Genomic DNA, 22,108 nt, shown 5'->3' on the forward strand with positions numbered 1-22,108 from the left:
ACAAAGGAGAAAACATTGGAAGCTGATCCAAACTGAGAAAGGAGTATGATAATTTGCCAAGGATGCCGGCTCCACATCCTAAACTGTCTGGTGAGAAGAAGGAGGCCACTACTGTTGAAAACTACTCTCAATGGGTTTTTACAGAGAAATAAAACACTTTAATTCTGAATGTTTCTAATGTTTCAAATTACACATACTAAATATTAATTTTACTATTTTTTCACTTCCTTATATATTTATAACCAGCAATAAGAATTTCTTAATGTTTTGACATTTCTGTGATTGGTCACAGAGCAATTGTAATTTTCTCACTGGCTCTTCTGACTCCTTTGCAGGGTGTTTTAGCTTGCTTGCTCATTTTTGCAGTACTGCACTGCTGTGTAAGGCAAGGACTGCCTGTGTGGAAAACCCACCTGATGTAGTCCTCATGGCTGGAGCTCTCACTGCAGATATAGGCGACCTCTACCTCTTGGCTGGAAAGAGCATCCTCCAAAGAAATCTGCTGGACTCCATCAACGCTCCCGAGCTCCCTTCTATTTCAGAGTAACAGAGAAATGGAACTCAATGGTAGACAGAAGAAAGGAGCACCATCCTTCTCCCCTCCTCCCGACAGGTCCTGGTGATCTGCTGCCAGAAATGAAGAAATGAGTTTCTTCTCTCCCACTTCCAGGCTATTTTCCATTGTGGAGTGAGAAAAATAGCCTCAGAGTTCAAGTCAGGGGATCTGGCATTGAGTGCCAACAGTACCATTCACAGCGTGTATGACCTGGGAGAGTCTTGAATTACTTCATCTCCAAAACAAAAGAAACAGCTGGGCGCGGTGGCTCAAGCCTATAATCCCAGCACTTTGGGAGGCCGAGGTGGGTGGATCACTTGAGGTCAGGAGTTCAAGACCAGCCTGGCCAACATGGTGAAACCCTGTATCTACAAAAAATACAACAGTTAGCCAAATGTGGTGGTGGGCACCTGTAATCCCAGCTACCTGGGAGGCTGAGGCAGGAGAATCACTTGAATCCGGGAGATGGAGGTTGCAGTGAGCCGAGATTGCACCACAGCACTCCAGCCTGGGTGACAGAGCAAGACTCCTCAAAAATAAAATAACATAAAAATAAAAGGAACAATCTACTTTTATCTCATGAGAAGTGATCTCTATGGTCACTTCCAGTTCCAAGCACTTGGCCAAACGTTGTGACTACCAAACCTAATCCAAATCCAATACGTTAACACATTTAGGGTGCAAACTGGCATGCGACTTTGAGCTACTTTATAGCTAAGCTAACGAAGCCCAGTAGTATGTACGCACACATGTTTGTGTGTGTGTGTGTCTGTGTGTGTGTGTGTGTGTGTCTTCCTCCCTCTGGCCGACTGAGCTCATTGGAAGGTGAGGAATTCGTTCTCCATGATTTCTCCTACAATGCCTAGCACATAATAGGCAGTGATAGCCTTGACTAACCAGGAGCAGAAGCAGGAGGGGAAGCCAAGGCCTTCTGACTCTTCTAGAGCATGGGGGAGCTGCAGTCTTCGAAGAGCCAAAGCCCCAGCAGTCCGTACACCTCCCAGTGCAGCGGCTGGGGCAGGAGAGTAGCCCTCTAAGGGTGGCAGTCATGGGGGAATGTGGGACAGCTAGCAAGCAGAAGGCCCTCAGCCCACTCAGAGCTCCAGCTGAGCTGCAGCAGGCAGAAAGCATTCAGGAAAATTTAGCTCCCAAAGAGTATTATGCTAGGTTTCTTTAATGGGGCCACCCAAACTAAATTGCTCAATTTCAGCAATACTTATTGTTTGCCTATTATGTACTAGGCGCTGTAGGAGAAATCATGGAGAACAAATTAAAATCATCACCTTTCAATGAGCTCAGTCAGCTAGAGGAAGACACACACACACACACACACACACACACACACACACGTACATACCACTACCACAAGACTACCAGGAGAAATGTGGTGCTTGGAAGTAGGAGATGGAGACTCAGGGTGGGAAAGGAATACACCAGAAAAGCTTCCTGGGGAGGAGGTAGAACTTAGCAGGTAGGTCAGGAAGGGAAGGGTATGTGAAGAGGGAAACAGTGTGAGTACTGGCAGGGCTGTCATGCAGTGGTATGACCTGGCCATCCTCCCATACAACCTGGGTAGTGTAGGTGTTCCCACTGAGCTGACCCTGGAAGCCAACTGGCAGAGGACGGGGCTTAAGGGAAAAGGAAAGGTCCCATTTCAGCCTTGCGCCCAAGTGCTGTGTGTGGTCCCAGCTCCAGATAGGGGTGCGATGGGGGTTACGGTGTTGCCTGATCTTAACTTTGCTCTCCCATTTGTGTGCAGCTCCCTTGGAATCTTATGGGGAGGAAAAGGCTGGCCAAGGGCAGATTCTAGCACTTCTGGGTCTCCCTGGTGCCTCCAAGCCCATTTTAAATCCTTAAAAGTGGGGCCACGTTTTGAGACAGGCCGGAAGAGGATGGCCCCATGAATGAAAACATGAAAAAATTTCTACATAGACCATCACAATTGTTACTTATGCTTTGTGTAAATATTTATCTGATGTCTCTAAAGCACTAGAAAAAGAGTTGCCTAACTTGCTCACGACCATGTCTTCAGGCCCAGCCCAGTGCCTGCACCTAGTCCAAAATTAATATGGATAAATGATGTTACACAGGATTAGTCTGGTGCCTGTATCTAGTTCACAATTAATATTGACAAATGATGTTATACAGGATTAGTCTGGTGAGTGGTGCGTGTGTGTGCGTGTGTGTGTGTGTGTGTGTGTACAGGGGTGAGTGGAAAATTTGAGCATGGGGGAAGAAGAAACAAGGTGATAAGTTTGATTTTGACTGGAGATAAATGAATCCTTAAAGAAAAGGGGGAGGCTGGGTGCACTGGCTCACGCCTATAATCTCAGCACTTTGGGAGGCCGAGGCAGGAGGATCACTTGACCCCAGGAGTTTGAGACCCGTCTAGGCAACATAGGGAGACCCTGTCTCTACAAAAAAAAAAAAAAAAAAAAATTATCCAGCGTGGTGGTGTGTGTGTCTGTAGTCCCAGCTACTCAGAAGGCTGAGGCAGGAGGACCACTTGAGCTGTGAGGCGGGAGGATCACTTGAGCCCAGACGGTCAAGGCTGCAGTGCGCTGTGATTGCACCATTGCGCTGCAGCTTGGGTGACAGAGTGAGACTCTGTCTCAAAAAAAAATAATAATAATAATAAAAGTGAGGCTCAAAATTACCAATGGCAAAAGAACACATGGTGTTTAAAAGATGGGCTTTGGAAACAGACTTCTGCTCAACTTCAGTTCTTAGACTTTCCAGCTGTGTGACTTCAGGCAGATTACTTAAGCTTTCTGTGGTTCAGCCTCCTTATCTGTAAACTGGGGGGTTAATAACGCTACGTAGAAGGAAATATCACATGTAGAGCCCAGGACCACCTAGGACGGCTGTCATGATGACTATGTCAGGATTCCCCGGTGCACACCGAAAGCCTTTCAGGCCAAAGCCCCATACATGTGTTTTCTGTGCCCCTTCTCTGTCAGCCTTGAGCTCACCCTCCTGCCTCTGTCTTCCAGTCTCCCAGGCCAACCTACTGTGCATCCCAGCTGCAGGCCCAGCAAGCTTCAGTTCCCAGACCCATCCCAACCTGAGATCTTATGGGGCTGACCCTAAGCACAGTTCTCAGTTGGGAGATGGCTCTCCCTGCCCTGGGTCTGGAAAATCTCCATGTCCTGCAGTTAATCCGCCTCACTGGGCTTTCCACGAATTATGAAGCACAAAGACATTGTGAGCCACCTCGACACGAAGCCAATCAGGTTCAGGAACGCTGAGGAAGGGTGTGGATTCCGCAAGTCCCTCATTCGCACGGAGCCGGCTCGGCCAACACCAACCACCACCACGCCAAACTTCCTCTCGGGCTGAAACACAAGGGACCAAGGTGGAGTCTGAAAACACTGTACGCATCGAGCAGAAAACTACAAAACAAAGGAGCTGGCAGGGTCCCGACGAGCAAGATGGAAGCCAGCCCAAAACACACAGGAAGCCACGGCATCAGGATGGGATGAGACAGTCCCCGAAATGGGGGCTTGGAGAGAAGTCAGTCCCGCCAAAACCTGTTCTTGAAGGTGCTCCACCATGTCTTTAGGTTGAAAACCTTCCGAGCACCCACAGAAAGTGTTCCCCCAATTTGGCTCTCCACTTCTACTGCCCCATCTCCAATAATGAGGGAGCTTTCCCCATTAAGCCAGACCCAGCCCATGGCCTGACTTCGGCCCTCCCTGGGTCCCTCCTCCAGTGGACACATGAATCTGATACTACTGGGAGTCATTCAGAGGGCACAGCTTCTTCATCAGATGCTGGCAGAGGAGGCAAATGGGCAAACCATGATTGGTCACCTTACTCAGCGTGGGATCCAGAGGCTTTGACTCTTCACTACAGCCTTCTGAGTTCCACATTTAAGATACTGCAGTATCTTAAATATTATTTAAGTGCACTGCTGGAGGCTGTATGTGAACAGTATTACAGTGAAAAATCAAACTGACTTTTAAGTTATACAGCAACTCAGTATAATAAAAACTGATAAAATTTATCTCCATGCACTGGGCACGGTGGCTCATGCCTGTAATCCCAGCACTTTGGGAGGCCAAGGCAGGTGGATCACTTGAGGTCAGGAGTTCCAGACCAGCCTGGCCAACATGGAGAAACCTCGTCTCTACTAAAAATACAAAAATTAGCTGGGCCTGTTGGCAGGCGCCTGTAATCCCAGCTACTTAGGAGGCCGAGGCAGGAGAATTGCTTGAACCTGGGAGGCGGAGATTGCAGTGACCCAAGATAGCGCCACTGCACTCCAGCCTGGGTGACAGAGTGAGACTCTATCTCAAAAAAAAAAAATTATCTCCATGCATCCCTTAAACTCACTTCTTGGATGCCTCTGAGCATAGAAACATGAATGTCATCTCAGATTTGCCCCTTTTCTTCACCTCTGTACCCAGTTGTCACCACTTCCCACTGACTCTGCCCCTCTTCCTGTGCCCACTGCTCGTCTTCTTCTTCCAGGATTTCTTCCAAATGTTTGGGGATTTGCCAAATGTTTTTCTATTATTGATTTCTCATTTAATCCCACTGTGGTCAGAGAACATTCTTTAAATGAGTTGAATCCTTTTAGATTTATTGAGATATTTTATGATACGGGATGTGGTCTACCTTGGTTAATGTTCTGGGCACACTTGAAAAGAATGTGTATTCTGCTATTGTTGGGTGGAGTGTTCTATAAGTCTGTTAGATCAAGTTGGTTGATTGTGTTGTTCAGGTCTTCCGTATCCTTCCTGATTTTCTGTCTCCTTGCTCTAGCAATTATTGAGGGTAGAGAAATCTCTGAATATAATTGTATATAACTGTGTATTTCTCCTTTCAGTTCTATCAGTTTTGACCCACATATTTCAAAACTCTGTTATTAGATACATACATGTTTAGGATGGTTATGTCCTTTTTTTTAATTGACCCCTTTATCTTTCTTAAATGACCATTTTTATTCCTGGTAATATTTTTTGCCCTATAATTTATTTTGTCTGATATTAACAATCCATTCCCAATTTCTGTTGATCAGTGTTGCATAATACATTTTTTTCCCAACCTTTCACATTTAATCTATATGTGTTTTCATAGCTATAGTTAGTTTCTTATAGGCAGCATATAGTTAGGTCTTGCTTTTTTTTACTCAGTCTAACAATCTCTGCCTTTTAGTTGAAACGTTTAGACAATTTACATTGTGATTATTGATATGGTTGGGTTTCCATTCAAATTCTATAGAAATCCTGCTATTTGTTCAATCTGTTCTTTTTCCCCTCTTTTCCTGCCTTATTTTGGATTAATTAGAATATTTATTATGATTCCATTTTATCCCATTTGTTGGCTATTAGCTATAACTCTTTTTCAGAAGTTAAGGATTTTATATTATATATTTTACTTACCACAGTCTACTTTAAAGTAATATTATGCACTATTCCACATATACTATAAAGAACCTGACAACAGTACACTTCCATTTCTTTTCTCCTAGACCTTGTACTGTTGTTATACAATTCAATATTGAAGCGAGAGATTCTCCAGAACTTGCCCAGAAGCCAAGAGGTCTGGAAAGGATCTCAGCCTCTGTCAGCCTGTAGCTTAGGAAGAGTGATTCACAGAGCCTGACTGTCCACTGCTGCTAAACCGTACACTGGCCTTGGCTCACACATCTGACTGAACTGTCTCCTATGACTAACTGCCTCTCTTTCTTCAGCCTTGGAAGTTTCCTGGGAGTCCTGGGAGTGGACTTCACATATAAAAGGGGACTCTGGGAGACCTAGTTCCTGGCTTCTCTTCTGGAAGTCAGGGAAGAGTACAGGAAGGAGTGGCCACAGTGCCCAACTGACAATTGACAATTTCACCAAGTAAGTCCTTTTTGGGTTACTAGTCTTGTTTTCTTTTTTTTTTTTTTGGTAATTTCTAATTACCAAAAAGCAGTAAGACAGCCTCTGGAGAAATCTGTACAGCCAAAACACACATTAATGATCAAATATTAATATTTGTTTCCCTTTCAATCAAGAAAAGAAGACTAGCAATCCCCTTATTAGGTTAAATATTTATGGCATTCTTAAGGTTACCGTATTACTACATTCCAGATAATAACCAGGATATGCTTCTACCAGCTTAAAAAAAAGGCACAAGGTTAAGAAACAGCTCCATTATCTATAAATAAGCCAAATTGTTTTTTAAGATTTCATTAGTTAATGATACACACAAACTTGCATACAAAACCTGGCTTGCACAGTGTGTCAGGCTAAATTATAAACTGCTTTAGGATTTGGTTTCGATATTACTGCCTTGCAAAACTGACACACAGGGACAAGATATGGGTGAAAGGCCCAGGGCAGTAGCTCATGTCTGTAAACCCAGCACTCTGGGAGGCTGAGGTGGGCGGATCACTTGAGGTCAGGAGTTTCCAGACTTGCCCGACCAACATAGTGAAACCCTGCCTCTACTAAAAATACAAAAAATTAGCCAGGTATGGTGGTGGCGGGTGCCTGTAACCCCAGCTACTTGGTAGCCTGAGGCAGGAGAATCGCTTGAACCGGGGAGGCAGGGGTTGCGGTGAGCCAAGATTGCACCACTGCACTTCAGCCTGGGCGACAGAGCAACACTCCATCTCAAAAAAAAAAAAAAAAAAAAAAAAAAAAAAGATATGAGTGAAGACACCGGTATCTTAATAGTCAAGCTCCTCTTAGGGGAAGAACTTTATTTTTGAGAAAAATTACTTGTTAGGCCTTTTAATGTGAGCCTCTTCATTTTACATGAGGGATCTTGACGGTGCGTTCTGAAGGGAAACTGCAAATCAGAGATTGCTAGACCACTCTGTAGTAGCAGCTAAAACTTTGGGGCTAGGAACCAGTAGGAGGCAGAGGAAAGGGGAAAGTGCACGCAGGTTAGCAAAAGGCTGAAATCTGCAGAGAAGGAAGCCAGTGAGAAACGCCCAGTGGAGGAGGGAGCAATGGACTTCCAGAAACCAGGACATCTACAGTTCCATTTTCAGTTGTCTGCTGTGCTCTGCTATCCTGAACCTTTGGGAAAATGCCACTACAAATAGCCCTATAGAGGTGGTATTTAAGGAACAAAGAACAGGAGCAGTTTTGAGACAGCAGAAAAGGACACATAAGCACAGCAAAGTGACTAAAAAACTCACTTAGGTCCAAATCACAGTCACAGAGTGAGCTTGCGCCCCCACCCTTGGACTCAGAGAAGCTGGTGTTTGGCACTCCAGATGCAAAAATGGAGTTCACAGAGTTAGGAATGTGCTCTGCCAACTTAGAAAAAAAATTTTTTTTGAGATAAAGAGGGTAGAAGAAAATGTAAAATCACTGTAGAAAAACTTCAAGGTGAGGCATGAGGGCAGGTGCTGAAAAGGTGGAAGGAGACTCCAGGCAGTCGGACAGAACAAGCTAGTCGTTTTCATCCACTATTTGCAAGAATTTAAAAAAAGTTTGATAACACATTGGTTGGCCTGGGGAAACAGGTATGTTCATATGTTGCAGGAGGGAGAGAAGAACCTGCTTTACGGAGAGCAACTTGGAAATATTTATTACAAATTAAAATGCAAATGCCCTTTGTTCTGGTAAATCCAACTGTAAGATAATGTGTCCTATAGAGCTACACAAGTCAAGTGACTTAGGCTTACTGCAGCCTTGCTTATAACAAGCAAAAGATGGAAATAATCTATATGTCATTAATAACAGGCTGGCTATGAAAGTTATGATCGACTCGTGAAACAGAGTATTACACGGCAATATAAAAATAAAAGAACGAGGAAGCCCTTTATGTATTGAAAGGGACTGGTCTCCAAGATAGATGATCGGGTGAAAGAAGCAAAGGACAGCCTAGTGTGCACTGTGTGCTACAGTCTGTGTAGTAACAGGAGGGGTGGTAGCCAAAGGAAAAAGATACTGTCTATGTTTAGAATCTCTTTGAAAAGACAGCCCAGAAACCTGTAACACTGAAACTGGCGACATGCTCTTGCTGGGAGCAAGAAAAACAGAGTGGCTGGGAAACAGGGATAGGAGGGAAGAAGACTTCTCATAGAAAATATATTTTTTTCTTTTTTTCTTCTTTAAAGTTTAGAATCACACAAATGTATTCACTATCTAAAATATAAACCACCACTGAAAACAGACATAAATATCAGAGGGCTGCTCCAGGAAGGTGAGAATTCTGCAGTGTATAGCGCCTTGGCTCACTCCCGCTTCCCTTCCTGGAGCTCCCTCTACAGTGCTCAGAGTCCTCTGCTGCCCCTGCCCCTGCCCTGTCCAATGACCCCAAGTGCCCCAGACTCCTCTCACCCCTCCTGGCCCTGCTGCAATTGGTTTTCACTCCCATACCTCCCTGCTTCACCGTGGGTCATCCAAGACCTTCTCATCACATTCAAGGGCTTCTTCTCAGCCACATCCTCCTGGACTTCAGACATGGGCGACCCTTACCTGGACCTTCTTCAAACTCACTCCTTCCTTTCTTCTCTTACCTCATGCTACCGAGGTTTTCTTTTCACATTTCACTTTTTTTCTTCATTTTACCCAAGATGTGCATATTTCCCAAAGCTCAGTCTTCATCCCTCTATTTTTCTCTCTCTCCCATGTCCCCAGAGTATGGGGGCCCCTCATTCTCAGGGTTTCCATGACCACCTCTATGCCAAAGACCCTAGCATCCTGAGCTGTGGGCCATCCTCTCTTCCAAGCCGCATTCCCAAGGCATTTCAACCTGGCTTTCCCACCGCGCCCTGGATCTTCACGCTGTGTGCTAAACTCCAATTATCCACCCTTCCTGACAGGTTGTACTCTGAACTTCTGGGCAAAAGCCAGTAGCTCTAGGAATCCTGGCAGCCCCCAGCTTTAAATGCTTGGAGTCATTCCTGCATTCAACAAACATCCTGGGATCAAAGCCCGACTGTGGCCGATGGTCCTTCTTCTGTCTTTCTCCCTCCAGCCAGCCTCTGGGCCACAACTCGTTTTGCTTGAAAATTTCTGTCATATGATTTCCTTCCTCTACATTTTCACTGACCCTCCCAAGCTCTGGATTGCATTAGAAGATTACTTAACAGTCTCTGAATCATCCTATCATTTAGTCAACTGATAATTAGTGAAGATAAGCTATGCATGAGGCATCAAGTCAGATGCCATGGGGATGCTAAGATGAGCAAGGCACCCCGAGAGCTACAGTCAAAGCAGGAGGGGAAGGTAACAAAAGAAAAGATACATAAAGCACAATGGAAATTCATAAGAGGGAGGTATGACTTCCCGAGAGAGGACTCTTGAGAAAACTGTGCAGTACAAAGGACTTTTGAACCGGATGGATGGGATTAGCTGGATATAGGCAAGAACAAAGGCATTCATGAGTCAAAAACATCAGGGCTTAGATCTCTGTGATGCTCCTTAACCCCCTGTGACTTACAGCAATTGACTTATTGCTGATTTTCCTCATCTACAAAATGGGTAATAATAGCATCTTGCTCCTAGGCCTTTTGTTAGGACTAAATGGATGCACATTCTGGGCTGCTGTGTAGCAGATTAACTATATATCTTTAACATACAGAAAAATGGAGAATGAGATATAAATGATATAAAATACAATTATGTACATTAAAAGTATATCAGGCTGGGCACTGTGGCTCATGCCTGTAATCCCAGCACTTTGGGAGGTCGAGAGGCATTTGGGTCACTTGAGGTCAGGAGTTCAAGACCAGCCTGGCCAACATGGCAAAACTCAGTCTCTATTAAAATTAGCTGGGTGTGGTGGCCCACTCCTATAATCCCCGCTACATGGGAGGCTGCAGCTGAAGAATTGCTTGAAACGGGAGGCAGAGGTTGCAGTGAGCTGAGATCACACCACTGCACTCCAGCCTGGGTGACAAGGGTGAGACTGTTTCAGGAAAAAAAAGTATATCACACAGGAGGTGATATATGTTGCCAGGGGTCAGTAGCAAGGGGAGGTTGTGACTATAAAGGGGCAACAGAAAAGAATGTTTTGGGGTGAGGTTCTGCATCCTGACATCCTGGGGTGATGGTTACACATATGTGTTTTAATGGGTAAACCTCTACACCAAAAAAAAAGAGGCAGTTTTACTGCATATAATTTTTTTTTTTTTTTTTTTTTTGAGGCAGAGTCTTGCTCTGTAGCCCAGGCTGGAGTGCAATGGCACAATCTTGGCTCACTGCAACCTCTGCCTCCTGGGTTCAAGTGATTCTCCTGCTTCAGCCTCCTGAGTAGCTGGGATTACAGGCATGTGCCACTACGCCTAATTTTTGTATTTTTAGTAGAGATGGGGTTTCGCCATGTTGGCCAGGCTGGTCTCAAACTCCTGACCTCAGGTGATCCGCCTGCCTCGGCCTCCCAAAGTGTTGGGATTACAGGCATGCGCCACGGCGCCCAGCCTACTGTATATAAATTTAGAAGGTATTTGCACAAAAACAAAATGTTTCATGAACATACACAAATAAAAAAGGAAAACCATTTAATTCATTAGAATAGTTGGCTTTGGCAGGGTGAGAATGGGGATGGAGAGAAAATGAATAAAATATAAATAAGTCTGAGAGCGGGGCCTTGCACAGCGCAACAGAGGCAATGTGTCAGGAACTGGGTGTGTGGACTGTCCCTGTGCCTGAGGTCTCTTCCCCCTGCCTTCCAAAAGGGAGAGGGAATGGCCTAGAGGAGGGTGAGGAAAGCAAAGGAGAAGAAAAGAATTAGGTAAGTGAGGAAGTGATGAGGAGGCAGGAAGTAGGATAAGGAAGGGACAGACTGGAAAGATATGGTGGTCCCACTTAGCAATAAGTTCCATGAGCATGAGTACCACACTTACATTTTTACCATTAGAGCCATCAAGCCAGGTCTAGAGTCTGGTACAGTATGGTGTCACATAAATATTGGTGACTACATCAAGGCAATGACAGGATTTACAGCCTTGGTCACTGGCTGCTGGCTTGTGGGAACAGAGTGAGGGGACTGGAGCGCCTGGCCCACAGATGGCCCTTCGAGGAGGAGCAGATTTGGGGCAAGTGAAAGCAGAAAGTCCAGCCTGGGTTATAACGGGCTTGGGGTCCCTGTGGCAGCTGTGACTGAGATGAGTGACAGGCATGGTGGCTCATGCCTGTAAACCCAACACTTTGGGAGGCCGAGGTGGGAAGATCACTCGAGGTCAGGGGTTCAAGCCCAGCCTGGCCAACATAGTGAAACCCCATCTCTACTAAAAACACAAAAATTACCCAGGCGTGGTGGTGCTCCTGTAATCCCAGCTACTTGGTAGGCTGAGGTGGGAGAATCACATGAACCCGGGAGGCAGAGGTTGCAGTGAGCCAAGATCACGCCACTGTACTCCAGCTGGGTGATAGAATGAGGCTCTATCTCAAAAAAAAAAAAAGAAAAAGAAAAAAATATAAAAAATATATATGTAAGGAACAGCAGAGGAGGACCCAAGTCTAGCATGTTCTTACAAGGTTAAGAGGAAAAACCATCAAAAAGGACAGAAGAGATCACTGATGACTGATGGAACTGCTCCTGGACCAGGGTGTACAAGCTTGATATTAATGCAAAGCTTCTATTGTTTCTTTAGAACTTAAAAGACCCTAAGAATTAGAGCAAGCCACAGGATGAGCCACAGGGGCCTTCAGATAAGGAGGTCAGAGGCACAAGAAAGTGGTTACCAGAAGTCAGCCCCAAGTGGGGCAGGGCTGGTCAAGATAACGTAATAGGGAGACTTACTTTTGGCTGTTTTCCATTCTGTAGCCTGAGTTTTACACTATGAACATGTGTCTACATTATTACAAAATAAATTTTTATAAAATTTACAGAGATCATCATTGACTCTGACAAGACTCATTTCAGTATATAATATGGGAAAAGAAACCAGACTGCAACAGGCTGAGAATGACCCAGGGAAGAGAAAATGGAGAAATTAACTGCCGGTATCTTTTTTGAGAAGCCTGCCTTGCAGGGGATGAGAAAGATAGGATAGTGGAGCCAAGATGGCCGAATAGGAAGAGCTCCGGTCTACAGCTCCCAGTGTGAGCAACGCAGAAGACGGGTGATTTCTGCATTTCCATCTGAGGTACCGGGTTCATCTCACTAGGGAGTGCCAGACAGTGGGTGCAGTGCACCGTGTGCAAGCCGAAGCAGGGCGAGGCATTGCCTCACTCGGGAAGCGCAAGGGGTCAGGGAGTTCCCTTTCCTAGTCAAAGAAAGGGGTGACAGATAGCACCTGGAAAATCGGGTCACTCCCACCCTACTACTGCGCTTTTCCAACAGGCTTAAAAAACAGCACAACAGGAGATTATATTCTGCACATGGCTCGGCGGGTCCTATGCCCACGGAGTCTCGCTGATTGCTAGCACAGCAGTCTGAGATCAAACTGCAAGGTGGCAGCAAGGCTGGGGGAGGGGCGCCTGCCATTGCCCAGGCTTGCTTAGGTAAACAAAGCAGCCGGGAAGCTCGAACTGGGTGGGGCCCACCACAGCTCAAGGAGGCCTGCCTGCCTCTGTAGGCTCCACCTCTGGGGGCAGGGCACAGACAAACAAAAAGACAGCAGTAACCTCTGCAGACTTAAACGTTCCTGTCTGACAGCTTTGAAGAGAGTAGTGGTTCTCCCAGCATGCAGCTGGAGATCTGAGAACAGGCAGACTGCCTCCTCAAGTGGGTCCCTGACCCCCGAGCAGCCTAACTGGGAGGCACCCCCAAGTAGGGGCAGACTGACACCTCACACAGCCAGGTACTCCTCTGAGACAAAACTTCCAGAGGACCGATCAGGCAGCAGCATTTGCGGTTCACGAAAATCCGCTGTTCTACAGCCACCGCTGTACTGCAGCCACCGCTGCTGATACCCAGGCAAACAGGGTCTGGAGTGGACCTCTAGCAAACTCCAACAGACCTGCAACTGAGGGTCCTGTCTGTTAGAAGGAAAACTAACAAACAGAAAGGACATCCACACCAAAAACCCATCTGTACATCACCATCATCAAAGACCAAAGGTAGATAAAACCACAAAGATGGTGAAAAAACAGAGCAGAAAAACTGGAAACTCTAAAAAGCAGAGTGCCTCTCCTCCTCCAAAGGAATGCAGTTCCTCACCAGCAACGGAACAAAGCTGGACGGAGAATGGCTTTGATGAGTTGAGAGAAGAAGGCTTCAGATGATCAAACTACTCCGAGCTACAGGAGGAAATTCAAACCAATGGCAAAGAAGTTAAAAACTTTGAAAAAAAATTAGATGAATGTATAACTAGAATAACCAATACAGAGAAATGCTTAAAGGAGCTGATGGAGCTGAAAGCCAAGGCTCGAGAACTACGTGAACAATGCAGAAGCCTCAGGAGCCGATGCGATCAACTGGAAGAAAGGGTATCAGTGATGGAAGATGAAATGAATGAAATAAAGCAAGAAGGGAAGTTTAGAGAAAGAAGAATAAAAAGAAATGAACAAAGTCTCCAAGAAATATGGGACTATGTGAAAAGACCAAATCTACGTCTGATTGGTGTACCTGAAAGTGACGGGGAGAATGGAACCAAGTTAGAAAACACTCTGCAGGATATTATCCAGGAGAACTTCCCCAATCTAGCAAGGCAGGCCAACATTCAGATTCAGGATATACAGAGAACACCACAAAGATACTCCTCGAGAAAAGCAACTCCAAGACATATAATTGTCAGATTCACCAAAGTTGAAATGAAGGAAAAAATGTTAAGGGCAGCCAGAGAGAAAGGTCGGGTTATCCACAAAGGGAAGCCCATCAGACTAACAGCGGATCTCTCTGCAGAAACTCTACAAGCCAGAAGAGAGTGGGGGCCAATATTCAACATTCTTGAAGAAAAGAATTTTCAACCCAGAGTTTCATATCCAGCCAAACTAAGCTTCATAAGTGAAGGAGAAATAAAATACTTTACAGAAAAGCAAATGCTGAGAGATTTTGTCACCACCAGGCCTGCCCTAAAAGAGTTCCTGAAGGAAGCACTAAACATGGAAAGGAACAACTGGTACCAGCCCCTGCAAAAACATGCCAAATTGTAAAGACCATCAAGGCTAGGAAGAAACTGCATCAACTAACGAGCAAAATAACCAGCTAACATCATAATGACAGGATCAAATTCACACATAACAATATTAACTTTAAATGTAAATGGGCTAAATGCTCCAATTAAAAGACACAGACTGGCAAATTGGATAAAGAGTCAAGACCCATCAGTGTGCTGTATTCAGGAAACCCATCTCACGTGCAGAGACACACATAGGCTCAAAATAAAGGGATGGAGGAAGATCTACCAAGCAAATGGAAAACAAAAAAAGGCAGGGGTTGCAATCCTAGTCTCTGATAAAACAGAATTTAAACCAACAAAGATCAAAAGAGACAAAGAAGGCCATTACATAATGATAAAGGGATCAATTCAACAAGAAGAGCTAACTATCCTAAATATATATGCACCCAATACAGGAGCACCCAGATTCATAAAGCAAGTCCTGAGTGACCTACAAAGAGACTTAGACTCCCACACAATAATAATGGGAGACTTTAACACCCCACTGTCAACATTAGACAAATCAATGAGACAGAAAGTTAACAAAGATACCCAGGAATTGAACTCAGCTCTGCACCAAGCAGACCTAATAGACATCTACAGAACTCTCCACCCCAAATCAACAGAATATACATTTTTTTTAGCACACCAGACCTATTCCAAAATTGACCACACAGTTGGAAGTAAAGCACTCCTCAGAAGATGTAAAAGAACAGAAATTATAACAAACTGTCTCTCAGACCACAGTGCAATCAAACTAGAACTCAGGATTAAGAAACTCACTCAAAACTGCTCAACTACATGGAAACTGAACAACCTGCTCCTGAATGACTACTGGGTACATAATGAAATGAAGGCAGAAATAAAGATGTTCTTTGAAACCAATGATAATAAAGACACAACATACCAGAATCTCTGGGACACATTCAAAGCAGTGTGTAGAGGGAAATTTATAGCACTAAATGCCCACAAGAGAAAGCAGGAAAGATCTAAAATTGACACCCTAACATCCCAATTAAAAGAACTAGAAAAGCAAGAGCAAACACATTCAAAAGCTAGCAGAAGGCAAGAAACAACTAAAATTAGAGCAGAATTGAAGGAAACAGAGACACAAAAAACCCTTCAAAAAAATTAATGAATCCAGGAGCTGGTTTTTTGAAAAGATCAACAAAATTGATAGACCGCTAGCAAGACTAATAAATAAGAAAAGAGAGAAGAATCAAATAGACACAATAAAAAATGATAAAGGGGATATCACCACCGATCCCACAGAAATACAAACTACCATCAGAGAATACTACAAACATCTCTATGCAAATAAACTAGAAAATCTAGAAGAAATGGATAAATTCCTCAACACATACACCCTCCCAAGACTAAACCAGGAAGAAGTTGAATCTCTGAATAGACCAATAACAGGCTCTGAAATTGTGGCAATAATCAATAGCTTATCAACCAAAAAGAGTCCAGGACGAGATGGATTCACAGCCAAATTCTACCAGAGGTACAAGGAGGAGCTGGTACCATTCCTTCTGAAACTATTCCAATCAACAGAAAAAGAGGGAATCCTCCCTAACTCATTTTATGAGGCCAGCATCATCCTGACACCAAAGCCTGGCAGAGACACAACCAAAAAAGAGAATTTTAGACCAATATCCTTGATGAACATTGATGCAAAAATCCTCAATATACTGGCAAACCAAATCCAGCAGCACATCAAAAAGCTTATCCACCATGATCAAGTGGGCTTCATACCTGGAATGCAAGGCTGGTGCAACATACGCAAATCAATAACTGTAATCCAGCATATAAACAGAACCAAAGACAAAAACCACATGATTATCTCAATAGATGCAGAAAAGGCCCTTGACAAAATTCAACAATGCTTCATGCTAAAAACTCTCAATAAATTAGGTATTGATGGGACATATCTCAAAATAATAAGAGCTATCTATGACAAACCCACAGCCAATATCATACCGAATGGGCAAAAACTGGAAGCATTCCCTTTGAAAACTGGCACAAGACAGGGATGCCCTCTCTCACCACTCCTATTCAACATAGTGTTGGAAGTTCTGGCCAGGGCAATCAGGCAGGAGAAGGAAATAAAGGGTATTCAATTAGGAAAAGAGGAAGTCAAATTGTCCCTGTTTGCAGATGACATGATTGTATATCTAGAAAACCCCATTGTCTCAGCCCAAAATCTCCTTAAGCTGATAAGCAACTTCAGCAAAGTCTCAGGATACAAAATCAATGTACAAAAATCACAAGCATTGTTATACACCAATAACAGACAAACAGAGAGTCAAATCATGAGTGAACTCCCATTCACAATTGCTTCAAAGAGAATAAAATGGGTAGGAATCCAACTTACAAGGGACGTGAAGGACCTCTTCAAAGAGAACTACAAACCACTGCTCAATGAAATAAAAGAGGATACAAACAAATGGAAGAACATTCCATGCTCATGGGTTGGAAGAATCAATATCGTGAAAATGGCCATACTGCCCAAGGTAATTTATATATTCAATGCCATCCCCATCAAGCTACCAATGACTTTCTTCACAGAATTGGAAAAAACTACTTTAAAGTTCATATGGAACCAAAAAAGAGCCCGCATTGCCAAGTCAATCCTAAGCCAAAAGAACAAAGCTGGAGGCATCACACTACCTGACTTCTAACTATATACAAGGCTACGGTAACCAAAACAGCATGGTACTGGTACCAAAACAGAGATATAGATCAATGGAACAGAACAGAGCCCTCAGAAATAATGCTGCATATCTACAACTATCTGATCTTTGACAAACCCGACAAAAACAAGCAATGGGGAAAGGATTCCCTATTTAATAAATGGTGCTGGGAAAACTGGCTAGCCATATGTAGAAAGCTGAAACTGGATCCCTTCCTTACACCTTATACAAAAATTAATTCAAGATGGATTAAAGACTTACATGTTAGACCTAAAACCATAAAAACCCTAGAAGAAAACCTAGGCAATACCATTCAGGACATAGGCATGGGCAAGGACTTCATGTCTAAAACACCAAAAGCAATGGCAACAAAAGCCAAAATGGACAAATGGGATCTAATTAAACTAAAGAGCTTCTGCACAGCAAAAGAAACTACCATCAGAGTGAACAGGCAACCTACAAAATGGGAGAAAATTTTCCCAACCTACTCATCTGACAAAGGGCTAATATCCAGAATCTACAATGAACTCAAACAAATTTACAAGAAAAAAACAAACAACCCCATCAAAAAGTGGGCGAAGGATATGAATAGACACTTCTCAAAAGAAGACATTTATGTAGCCAAAAAACACATGAAAAAGTGCTCATCATCACTGGCCATCAGAGAAATGCAAATCAAAACCACAATAAGATGCCATCTCACACCAGTTACAATGGCGATCATTAAAAAGTCAGGAAACAACAGGTGCTGGAGAGGATGTGGAGAAACAAGAACACTTTTACACTGTTGGTGGGACTGTAAACTAGTTCAACCATTGTGGAAGTCAGTGTGGCGATTCCTCAGGGATCTAGAACTGGAAATACCATTTGACCCAGCCATCCCATTACTGGGTATATACCCAAAGGACTATAAATCATGCTGCTACAAAGACACATGCACACGTATGTTTACTGCGGCACTATTCACAAAAGCAAAGACTTGGAACCAACCCAAATGTCCAACAACGATAGACTGGATTAAGAAAACGTGGCACATATATACCATGGAATACTATGCAGCCATAAAAAATGATGAGTTCATGTCCTTTGTAGGGACATGGATGAAACTGGAAATCATCATTCTCAGCAAGCTATCGCAAGGACAAAAAACCAAACACCGCATGTTCTCACTCATAGGTGGGAATTGAACAATGAGAACACATGGACACAGGAAGGGGAACATTGAACTCCGGGGACTGTTGTGGGGTGGGGGGAGAGAGGAGGGATAGCATTAGGAGATATACCTAATGTTAAATGACAAGTTAATGAGTGCAGTACACCAACATGGCACATGTATACATATGTAACTAACCTGCACATTGTGCACATGTACCCTAAAGCTTAAAGTATAATAATAATAAATAAAATAAAATTAAATTAAATTAAAAAAAAGAAAGATAGGATAACAGTTGCTGGACAAGATGTGAGGTGTCATTTTGTTCCGAAGAGAGCATTTTGAAATATTGATGAGAAAGAGGTAGTGGGAATTAGGTTAATGATGCACATGGCAAAGGAGATAACGAAGGAGGTGGCGCAAGGTCTGAGCAGGCAGGAGTGTGCAGTTTCAGAGCAGAAGGGTATACTGTCACTAGGTGATATGGTTATACTTTGTGTCCCCACCCAAATCTCATCTTGAATTGTAATCCCCATAATCCCTGTGTGTCAAGGGAGGAGCCAGGTGGAGGTAACTGAATCACGGGGGTGGTTTCCCCCATGCCGTTCTCATGATAGTGAGTTCTCACGAGATCTGATGGTTTTATAAGGGGGTCTTCCCCCTTCGCTCAGCACTTCGCCTTCTTGCCACCTTGTGAAGAAGGTGCCTTGCTTTCCCTTTGCCTTCCACCATAATTGTTGTTTCCTGAGGCCTCCCCAGCCATGCTGAACTGTGAGTCAATTAAACCTCTTTCCTTTTTAAATTACCCAGTCTTGGGCAGTTCTTTATAGCAGCATGAAAATGGACCAGGAATGTCTCATACCAGACAGGGATACATCCCGCTTTCTTCTTTCCACACCCAGCCCTGGGGCAGGGGGGAAGCTGCTCCAGGATGGGCCTGAGTAGTTGAACCCAATCACAAAATCCCTGCTCCTCAGACACACTATGGTCCAGGACCTGATTCTGGCCAATAAGACCGAAGGAGACATTTGATGGGGCTTCAAATAAAGGCTCCCACTCCCCTGAAGGAGTTGCAGGAAGCCACTTCTTCCTGCTGATGAAAGGGAATGCAAACGTATGTGGCCCCAACTGCCACTGCAGCCATCTTGCTGCCACATGGGCACCTGCCCTAGGATGCAACCAACAGCTGGATGGAGAGCAGAGAGATGAAAAGCTCCTGGATCCTTGAGGCAGTCACTGAGCTGCAGGATCGACCAGCCCTGAAGCCTGCCCTTCACCTGGACTTCCAGGAAAAAGCCACATTAAGTCAGGCTTTCTGGTGTTCACAACCTGGAACTTTCTCACTGACAAACATCCCTTGCACTGTGACAGGAGGAACAGGACAAATGGAGAGGCAGGAATTGAGGGAGATGATGTCAGATGGAATGTTTACATTTTCCTCTGTAAAATGAAAAGGGATCCTGATGCCAAGAGTGAGGGGGACCTTCGAGGAGGACAGAGCTTAGGGAGAGGGATGAAGCCTGGAGCTGGGGGTTCAGGGCACTGGCAAGGAGCTGCCTAGAGTGACAGGGGGCCTGGCGGGTGGTGCTGAGCACCAGATAAGGGTGTTGAGACATCTGCCAGCTGTAAACAGCACAAGGCTGTGCCACTCACCCAAGACCCCCCTCTTGTGGGGACGGCCTCTGTGTTTGCCATGTGGATGGACAGGACAAGTGGGAAAAGCATAGTGGCATCAGCACAGCAGTGGTTGAAGTGATGAACTCCAAGGTCTAGGCTCCACTTGGAAGGGAGTGAACAGAGGAGGGGGCTGATGGGTAAAACAAAAGGAAAAAACAAAAGGATAAGGAGCTAGACATCTCCATGCATCAAAGAGCTGGAAGTGAGAGCACCAAGGAGACAATGCAGAGAAAGTGTTTCCAGAATAACACAAAGCAGGGATCTGGGCCCAGCAACCTCCATGCCCCACTACTAGCCAGAGCTAGGGAGTGTTGTTTCAGGATTAGCTGCAGTGGGTAACTTCGAATGAAGCCAGACAGACACAGATAAGAACTCAGAGGGGCCTAGTTCTTCCTGCATCACCCAGAACGACGTGCACTTCAGTAGGCTAGAGGGGAAGTGTTCTCAAATTTGTGCTGATGTTTCTGAAAGGGAATGGAGACTCTGCAAAGGAGAAATGAGGGACACAATAAGAAAAGCATCCCTTAAACTGGTCTTTGTAAAGAACTCACCTCTGTATTCATCTTGGTCTCTTCCTTCGGTCACTGTAAAGACAAAAGCAGAGGTTCAGGTCCCTGGTGGCACCCGCCCAAACTCCAGGCAAACATTCCCCTTTGCCACCCCATGCTCCCCCACTGCTTCCTGTCCCATCATTCTCATGTTTCCCAAACGCCTTCACCACCTGTGCCTTCCAGCAAGGATACCCAGGCCAGTGTCTACTTTGGGGCTGGTGGTAGCTGACTTCCCTGGGATGTCACACCAGCAATGCTTCCTTAGAGAAGGGCATTTCCAAGCCCAGATCCGTCTCCTACATTGGAAGAGCAGCTGCAATCGGGATGCCTCCATGGGAAGGATGCACTTCCCAAAACTGGTGCTTGAAGAGGACAGTTTTTTATCTGGCTTTTTAAATGGGGACAAGCAAGGCAATAAGAAATATGTACTTTTTTTTCTTCCTAGCTGAGTTTCTGGAGGACTGCAATTTAATATGTTCAAAGAATAGTCCAAGAAGCCACTCCGGACCCTCAGCATTAAGACGAAGGAGGGGGCAAACAGGTGAGCAGGGGTAGCAAGGAAGGAGGGGTGACAAGAGGAGATGAGGGGAGACCAGAGAGTGAAGGAAAAGAAAGCAACAACACGGCTTAACAGGGGTCTTCAACTTTAATGTACCCCTAGGATTCTTGTTGAAAATGCGTATTTCTGGGTTTCACTCCCAGATTCTGATTTGGAAGGCCAAGAGTGGAGGGGAGGCCATGAATCTGCATTTTCACCAAGCATCCAGGTAAAGGCACACAGACGGTCAGGAGCCACACCTGGACAAACACTGGAATGACAGTAGAACAGAGGCCTGTAAAGATTAATTTTTTCTCTCACTTGTTAGAGCCACTAGAATCGCCACTGTATTTTAACTAAAACTGGGCAGGCAAGGTCAGGCAAATGGATAACCAGAGGTGATGAAAAATGCACTACAGATGCCTCTCCAGCCCTTCCACCTGCATAGGCTGTCCAGGAAGCCAATGTCGATGACCACTCCTAGCTCGCAGAGGGCAGAGGGCCTCTGAAAAGGGACGGCTGTGGCAACCCCTGCCCTTGGACCCAGCACAGCATTTGATCTCATTCTCTTTGGTTAAGCACAGGGATGAGAACCATGAATGACAGTGAAATAACCACCCCCATTCCAAAACAAACAAAACTGATCTTGGCAACCTTAAGACTACCCGGGGAAGGGTGCATGGGTGATCGTGTAGGCTTTGTGTTGAAAATAGCCTGCTTTTGGAGCTGGGCGCAGTGGCTCACGCCTGTAATCCCAGTACTTTGGGAGGACAAGGAAGGCAGATCACCTGAGGTCAGGAGTTCCAGGCCAGCCTGGCTAACATGGCGAAACCCCGTCTCTACTAAAAATACAAAAATTAGCCGGGTGTGGTGGCGCATGCCTGTAATTCCCACCTACTCGGGAAGCTGAGGCAGAAGAATTGCTTGAACCCGGGAGGAGG

General features: G+C 44.8%; 1 protein-coding gene and 1 long non-coding RNA gene across 4 annotated transcripts in view; one reads left to right on the top strand and one right to left on the bottom strand.

The window, feature by feature from the left end:
• The window catches only part of BLVRA (biliverdin reductase A), a 49,110-nt gene that overhangs the window by 15,542 nt on the left and 11,460 nt on the right, over positions 1-22,108 (bottom strand). For all 3 annotated transcript variants that reach the window (XM_519058.8, XM_054687499.1, XM_016957314.3), the window contains exons 2-4: positions 20,630-20,662; positions 3,770-3,891; positions 414-533 (exon numbers count right to left, since the gene is read on the bottom strand). In XM_519058.8, coding sequence (XP_519058.4) covers positions 414-533; positions 3,770-3,891; positions 20,630-20,641 — 254 coding nt within the window. In that variant the 5' untranslated portion in view covers positions 20,642-20,662. The remainder of the gene's footprint in view (positions 1-413; positions 534-3,769; positions 3,892-20,629; positions 20,663-22,108) is intronic.
• The window catches only part of LOC134810424 (uncharacterized), a 28,588-nt gene continuing 10,312 nt past the window's right edge, over positions 3,833-22,108 (top strand). Inside the window, exons 1-3 of the long non-coding RNA XR_010158435.1 lie at positions 3,833-4,098; positions 6,033-6,405; positions 21,075-21,170. This is a non-coding gene — a long non-coding RNA (uncharacterized LOC134810424). The remainder of the gene's footprint in view (positions 4,099-6,032; positions 6,406-21,074; positions 21,171-22,108) is intronic.

This window comes from Pan troglodytes, chromosome 6 (assembly GCF_028858775.2).
Source record: "Pan troglodytes isolate AG18354 chromosome 6, NHGRI_mPanTro3-v2.0_pri, whole genome shotgun sequence".
Classification (NCBI taxonomy): domain Eukaryota; kingdom Metazoa; phylum Chordata; class Mammalia; order Primates; family Hominidae; genus Pan; species Pan troglodytes.